This window comes from Epinephelus moara, chromosome 22, assembly GCF_006386435.1.
Source record: "Epinephelus moara isolate mb chromosome 22, YSFRI_EMoa_1.0, whole genome shotgun sequence".
NCBI lineage: Eukaryota > Metazoa > Chordata > Actinopteri > Perciformes > Serranidae > Epinephelus > Epinephelus moara.
The window spans coordinates 1,396,628-1,403,928 of NC_065527.1; the positions used below are offsets into that span (position 1 = coordinate 1,396,628).

General features: G+C 41.7%; 1 protein-coding gene across 1 annotated transcript in view; it reads left to right on the forward strand.

The window, feature by feature from the left end:
• Nucleotides 1–7,301, forward strand: part of gabbr1b (gamma-aminobutyric acid (GABA) B receptor, 1b) — a 208,197-nt gene that overhangs the window by 126,124 nt on the left and 74,772 nt on the right. Inside the window, exons 18-21 of the mRNA XM_050035420.1 lie at nucleotides 678–794; nucleotides 2,511–2,618; nucleotides 4,801–4,894; nucleotides 5,384–5,511. Coding sequence (XP_049891377.1) covers nucleotides 678–794; nucleotides 2,511–2,618; nucleotides 4,801–4,894; nucleotides 5,384–5,511 — 447 coding nt within the window. The remainder of the gene's footprint in view (nucleotides 1–677; nucleotides 795–2,510; nucleotides 2,619–4,800; nucleotides 4,895–5,383; nucleotides 5,512–7,301) is intronic.

The following is a 7,301-nucleotide window of genomic DNA, read 5'->3' on the forward strand; positions in this document are numbered from 1 at the left end:
TGTGTTCCTCATGAGGAGAGGCATCTCTGTGCAAAGTTTCATGTCTCTACCACATACGGGGCATGAGATATGCCCATTCAAAGTTTGACATTTCAGTCGGTTGCTATAGCGCCCCCCTTTGGCCAATTGATGTAATATTGCTTCATTGGCATCCTCCCATGACCCTCTACCACTGTGCCAAATTTCACATGGATTGACCAAGTCAGTGAGGAGAAAAACATGGAACAGACACAGAGTTTTAGTCATTATACAGTAAGATAATTATTATTATTTTTAATTATGATGATGATGATGATGATGATGATATCAGTGTGGATTGTTGGCCCCTCTGACACATGAGAGTGTGGTTCCTATCCAGAGGAGATCAAAACAAATCCCTTCTCAGAAAATCTCTGGTCTAAAGCCTGGCAGTGTTCTGGAGTTTTAAGTCTCTGAGCTCTCCTCTTCTGTCTGATGTCTGAGTCTCGTCCACCACAGTAAAGACAGACAGTGTGACTCCTTTATTACAGAGGACAGTTGGAGAGAAGGTTATTTTCACTTCAAGGTCATTTCTGAGAGGCTATTAAACTCAAACAGGCTTAACGACGGAGAGTGACTGAGGAGCTGATGTGATTAATCTGTTTGATATATTAATCAGTTTAATTATGAAGCCTTTCTTTTCTTTTCTTCTCTGTCAGTTCCGCCTGTGGCTGCTCGGCCTGGGTTTCAGCCTCGCCTACGGCAGCATGTTCACAAAGATCTGGTGGGTCCACACCGTCTTCACCAAGAAGGATGAGAAGAAGGACAGGAGGAAGGTAAGATTCAAAACTGTTTATGTTCCAGCAGTGAACAATTAAGTCCAGCGGGTGCATCGCTGCCGAGCCGAGCGCGGTTAGACTTCACTTCATCATCACCCCCTTCAAGGGCGAGCTCCGCCGCTGGAGATGATGTATTCCCCAATCATGTGTTATCTTTTTGCATTTACTCTCTGCCCTGCTGCTGCAGCCGGCCCACTGCTCGCCCTTGAGCATTGTGTAGCATCTATTTGTCATGCTGCCTGCCCGCTGAACTCCTCCAGTCGATCCCAGTGGTAAAAGGCCTCTCCAAGTCCCCCCCCCCCCCCTTCCTCGTCTCCTGTATGTAAGAGGACATGTCAGACAGGACGTCTCAGAGCGGACGCTCCTGCTGTGAGGCGAGAGCACAGAGATTCAGCCCGTCACTGAATATTTATGAAGGTCCTTAGTTGGAGGAAGCCTATCAGGCGGGATTATTTTATCCAGGGCTGCGTCAAGTTCACTTTAACCCTTCAGGCAAAGGCAACGTTTGTATCTGTGCTACAGAGCAGAGACCTGCACAGATCCACTGTTAAAATCACACCCATACCCGTAAAGCTCAGCACCAGAACCGACCTGTTACTGTCATTATGTCCAAGTCAAAGCTGCACCATGATCAAACCCCCCCAGGCTCCAGTCCCTCACATGAAGCTGGTTCTCCGTTCTTGAATTGGACGTCTCTTTGACTGGATGGTGAAAACATTCAATCACTGCCAGGTTAGGAAACATGTTAGCATGCTCCTTCCACCACCATCAAACCTCCAAAGGATCCGAACTCCATGTAGGAGTCACTACAACTAAAAGAAAAACTGTCACAAGGTCATTTCAGTCCGGCGGCCGCTGGCTGCGAGCGGAGCTAGCTGCTAACTACTAACAGCCACCGCTGCAACTAACAAACTCCACAAATCCATTCAGCAGCTCCACCATCCACAGTCAGACACACACGGCTGATTATTTACTGCTGAATTACAGCTCACAACTCGCACCAACCCAAACATCCTGGTGCAGACTATTTACTGGAGTTTACCAGTCTGTTGCTCATCAGGCATCTGAAGATAATTGCGTCAACAAAATTGAAACATAGAGTTTGTCATAGTTTTTATCATCAAGATCTCCCCTGCTCTCACTGTCACATGAAGGAGAAACTGCATCTCTGCAAACATCAGCGTTGGATGTAAATACTTCATGTGTCCAATATGACAGTAATTTCCTGAACATACAGAGCAGTAGGCTTCACAGCTCTCCGACCACGAGGCCCCTGGCTGTTGCTTTCTAACAAGGACCAGCTGCAGAGTGAAGAATATTCACCGCAGCTGAAAAACCAGAAACTCTCATCTTGTGGAATAATGCAGCAGAATCAATAAGCACTTTATGGTGCTGGACCTGTTCCCACACATCTCTGTGTCGTCTGAATACATAAAGGAACACCTTTATTTATTGACTGAGAGAGGAGGCAGTGTGTTCTCATCAGTGTGGTGTCTCTGTCTCTCCTCCTGTCACGGCCCGGTGCTTTGAGGGCAGATTGAATTGGCTTCAGTTAGTGATGGATCATTGTTTTCTCGTCCAGCTTAGGCTGGTCTATTTATGGCTTCATAAATCCCTCCCTCACAAAATCAGAAAGAGAGGATTTGTGCCTCCTCCTGATCCCTCGCCATGCTGCCGCAGTGACCATCACCCTCCCCCTTTGTTTCCCCGCAGCACCTGGAGCCGTGGAAACTCTACGCCACCGTCGGCGTCCTGCTCGGCATCGACATCCTGTCCCTCATGATCTGGCAGATCGTGGATCCTCTACATATCACAGTGGAGGTATGATCCCCCAGTGTCTCTGTAAGAAGAGACAAAACATTTTAAATTCCTCCAAAAATTTAATTCATTCATGAGCAGAACTTTATCCGCAACTGTAAAGTATTTGGTGTGTCTAAATAATAAACTAAATAATAATAATAATGAAACAAGTAGATAAATAAATAATTAGATAAATAATTATGGAAGCTTGTGACTGTCAATATAAAAATAAAATCATTTAATCAAAATAAAATGTCAGTGTCTGTTCTGTGTGCATAGAGTGTGACAAAACATTCCAAAATCAATTTTTATTTTCTGAATTACTGCATAAATGGCAATAAAAATAATAAATAATAATTGAAAATTGATTTTCAGTGTGCTCCTAAACATAACACTGCTGAATGAGAAATGGACGTCATTATTTTCAAACTGGAAAACAATGTGTGACCTCAACATTTCAGTTGGAATGATGTCATAAATTTAGCACATTTCATATTAAAATCTCTAAACGGTCAGATTCTTTCAGGTCTCTTTGTGAAATTTAAAGACAAATCAAATCTAATGAAGTTTCTGCATCACAGATTAAATGTCAGTTTTATATTTATTTGATAGTTCAGTTTAACTGCAAAATTTCAGATAGAAATTTAAAGTGTAAATATTCTGTCAATTTGAAATTGAAAAAAAGAAAAAACAGTTTTAAACCAGATTTAATTATCATTACAGTAGTCTTATGCTTAAGAGTATAACAAAAACAATATATTGATTTTATGAATAAAGCTTTGACTATAATTTTGACTATCAATTAATCTATTTGTTATTTTTTGATTCATTTTTTAAATCCCACAATAGTGCTATTTATTTATAACTGGCTCAAAAAAAAAAAGAAAATATATATTTTTTTTTTTAATCAAATGCACTTATAAGTGGAACTTTATCTACGACTGAAAAGTATTTGATATGTCGACATAATTAGAATATTAAAATAAAATCTGTAATTATTGAGTGCAGTTTCAAGTTCTATTTTATGTGCATGATGTTTGTTATTTACATATTTTAATTACTGACAAAGTAAAAAGAATAGCCACGTCAACAATTAAATTTTCTAGAACATTTCTTGAATGGCAGAATTCCCTCAGTTTTGTAATGGTTCAATGGTTCAAGTTAATTACAAAATTCAGTTTGAAATTTGATTGTAGTCAATGTTAGATTAGATTAGATTATGCTCAAGAGTAAAAGGAAATGTTAAGTTGATTCTGTGAATAAAGCTTTCATTTTTATTTATAGAGCTACAGTACGAGATTTTCACAGTACGATAACCGTCTCAGAAAAGGGACCACGGTGTTTCAAAATTTATATCGTTGTCTGTCAGAGAGAGCCTTGAAGGAGTTAAATTGGACAGATTATTTTTGGTTGAACAGACTTTTTATTACTATAACTGAAACTTGAAACCATTTTGTTACTGGAAGTGTGTGTAAGAAGTCTTCCCTGTTTTGAAAATAACTAAAATTAAGTTTAGATTCTCCGTCCAGTTGTGTTTATTTTACAGTATCATAGATAAGCAAATGTACATGGTGTGATAACCGTGAATTTTACTTTCACCGTATACCTTGAAATCGCTGTACCATTACAACCTTAGCTTTAACTAACAATCGAGGCCATCAAAATAAAAATGAAATCTCCAAATCTGAGAATCTGGAATCCAGTGAATAGTTTGCATAATAAATTACAAAATCACTTACAAAATGAAAAATAATTTAATTCTCTGTCAACTGACTAATTGATTAATGAATGAAATATTTTGATATATTTTCATGTGGCGGTGGTTATGCATTTTGAGGCATGTAAATTATAATGAAAACTGGTTTTAAAAATGTTTTATTCTTAGATTGTAATTAGGGAGGCACAATAATATCAGCACATCATCTTTGTCGGACGATACCAGCTTTAAAATAAACAAAATCAGAATCGGCCAACATGCTGATAACATCGGTGTGTCATCAGCATATCAGCAAAACATCCAGTAATGTGCATCCAATGAAAACTGAAATTTCACTTTGATAAAATAATTTCATCTTAATATCAGACGTCACAGGTTTCCATAAAAATAGACTCACCTAAGTAAATACATTTTGATTTCTACTCTTGAAGCTGTGGTGTGTTGCTGTTCTTCACCTGTGTCCTCATGTTGTGTGTATGTCCGCAGAAATTCACCACAGAAGCCCCCAAAGGAGACCTGGATGTTTTGATCCAGCCTTTACTGGAGCACTGCAGCTCAGAGAAGATGAACACCTGGCTGGGTCAGTAGAATATCAACCGACTCCTTCATCACTATTTCTGTCAGTTCTGTTTCTATAAAACAATATACCAGCTCTTCTTCGTGCTTCTCATATCACCGAATCCCAAACTGCTTCTAAACTGACTGCTGTTTCTAAGGTCAGCAGTCCAGCCTATCACATCAATCTATCTTTCTTTCCATAGCTGATAGCACAGTGGTTCAGCCTCCTGGTGACGCAGGTTCATTAGCAGATTATGAGATGTGATTAATTACTCCCTATAGGCTACATCTCAAACAAGTCTCAAGTCATGGTGACTTCAAGACCTGGCACAAATGTCCCCCTGGCAGTCAGAAAATCAGTGTAACATAGAGTGTGATTTGAAAAAATGCTAAATCACTGGTATGGCTTCTTAAAAACTTCGTAACCAACTCTGTGAGCACTGTGTGCACTGAGCTGCAGCACAGACGGTCTCATCGTTCCTCACAGCTGCCGTCTCGTCTGTCTCTGTAGGTGTGGTGTATGGTTATAAAGGTTTAATGCTGCTGCTCGGCATCTTCCTGGCCTACGAGACCAAGTCCATCTCCACGGAGAAGATCAATGACCATCGAGCTGTGGGCATGGCCATCTATAACGTCGCTGTGAGTTCACTGAGTTCTGTATGTGTGTGTTTGCCGAAGCCTGTGACTGAAAGGACCATCCATCCATCCATCCATCCATCCATCCATTCCCATCCACTTATCCGCTGGATCGTGGGAGCAGCAGGCTAAACAAAGTATTCCAGACGTCCCTCTCCCCAGTGACAATTTCCAGCTCCTCCTGGAGGACCGTTCCCAGGCCAGATATACTCCCTCCAGCGTGTTCTGGTCCATCCTAGGGCCGCCTACCAGCTGGACGTGCCCAGAAAACCTCTAAGAGGAGGCGCCCACAAGTCATTTTGATCATATTCCTGAACCCTTTTCGTCTTAAACGTCCAGTGTGTCAGCTTTAGGGGAACCTGTTGGCAGAAATGGAATAAAATGCCCTGTTTCTACCAAACCCTTTCAGTCCAGTACCTTTGGAACCAACAGTAACCCCTCAGACATGGTACCTAGACCCTCGGTCTGTGTAGTGTTTCCAGTGATGTACCACTGTAGGATGATCTCAGAAATAAATCTGGAGAGGAAATGTTCCTGAGCTCTGAGCCTGGGCAGCTTGCCTCTCTGTCTGGAGATATAAATATATGTAAATATATATATATGTTTATATATATATGTTCACCATATGAAGAGGCTGATTAGTGTTTGTGTTTGTGGCTGAAGCTGTTGGCAGCCAGACTAATGTGTTTGTCAGTGGCGTGCCGCTCTGCAGGCGCTGTGTTAGTCTGCAGACTTGGTCTTTCACTTCCAATCCTTCACCAGCACAGCCTCGCTCAGCCGGCGAGTTTACTTTTCCTTCGACCTCTCCTCTTTCGTTTCACGCTCTGCTGGAAAGCTCTGCCGTCCTTGGTGGCGAGGCTCACCTCCAGCCCAATTTGTGGGGCTTAAATGAGGGCGAAGCCGGCCGGTGGGCTCTGCAGCAGCCCGGGAATGTGTGCACCAAATGACGACAGCGTCACGTGCACGAGGCTCTGCAGCGTGCCCAGAAAACACAGAGACCTGAACTGACAGCGCCGTGATGTGTCCTCATCATCAGGAATAAAGTCACATGTCAGAATCCCTCACAGATACATGTTTCACAGTCTGTTCTGTACACACACTGGCTTCTTTTTGTGTGTGAATATAAGTGCAATGATTATTTGATTATTTACGTCAGATGACAGATAATTAATTGTTTGAGTAACTTTTCAGGTAAATAATATTCAGCACCAAGTACGACCCCGTTCCAGCCTTTTATTGGTAAAGTTTCTGCTTTTCTAATGCAGTCACAGAATGCTAAATATCTTTATGTGTTCAACTATTAGTTCGACAAAACAATTTGAGTTTCCCACCTCAGGCTGTTGGAAACTGTGACTGGAATTATAATATTTTTTCTAACATTTAACAGACAAAACGATAATCTGAGCAGCCAGACTCCCCCTGGGTCAGGTACAGGTGGGTCTGTGAGCTGTCAAAGTGAAGCTCGGAGGGAGAAAACCAAACTTTCAAACTCAGTGAAAATCAAAATGAGCCAAATTTCCCACAGCGATTAGTACAGAGAAGTTGAAGCTCCCCCACAAACAAAATGCTCCATCCTTGCTTGTTCCTGAGTGTGTCTGATTTATGCTGCTGTCATGATGGCACAACACACATGAGCCCGTCTCCACCAAACCCTTTCAGTCCAGTACCTTTGGAACCAGCAGTAACCCTTCAGACATGGTACCTAGACCCTCGGTCTGTTCAGACAGTCCTCTTAAATGTGGGCGGGGTTGTTGTCACTCACTGCTCCGTCCAGCACTCGCTGTATTTCCTCA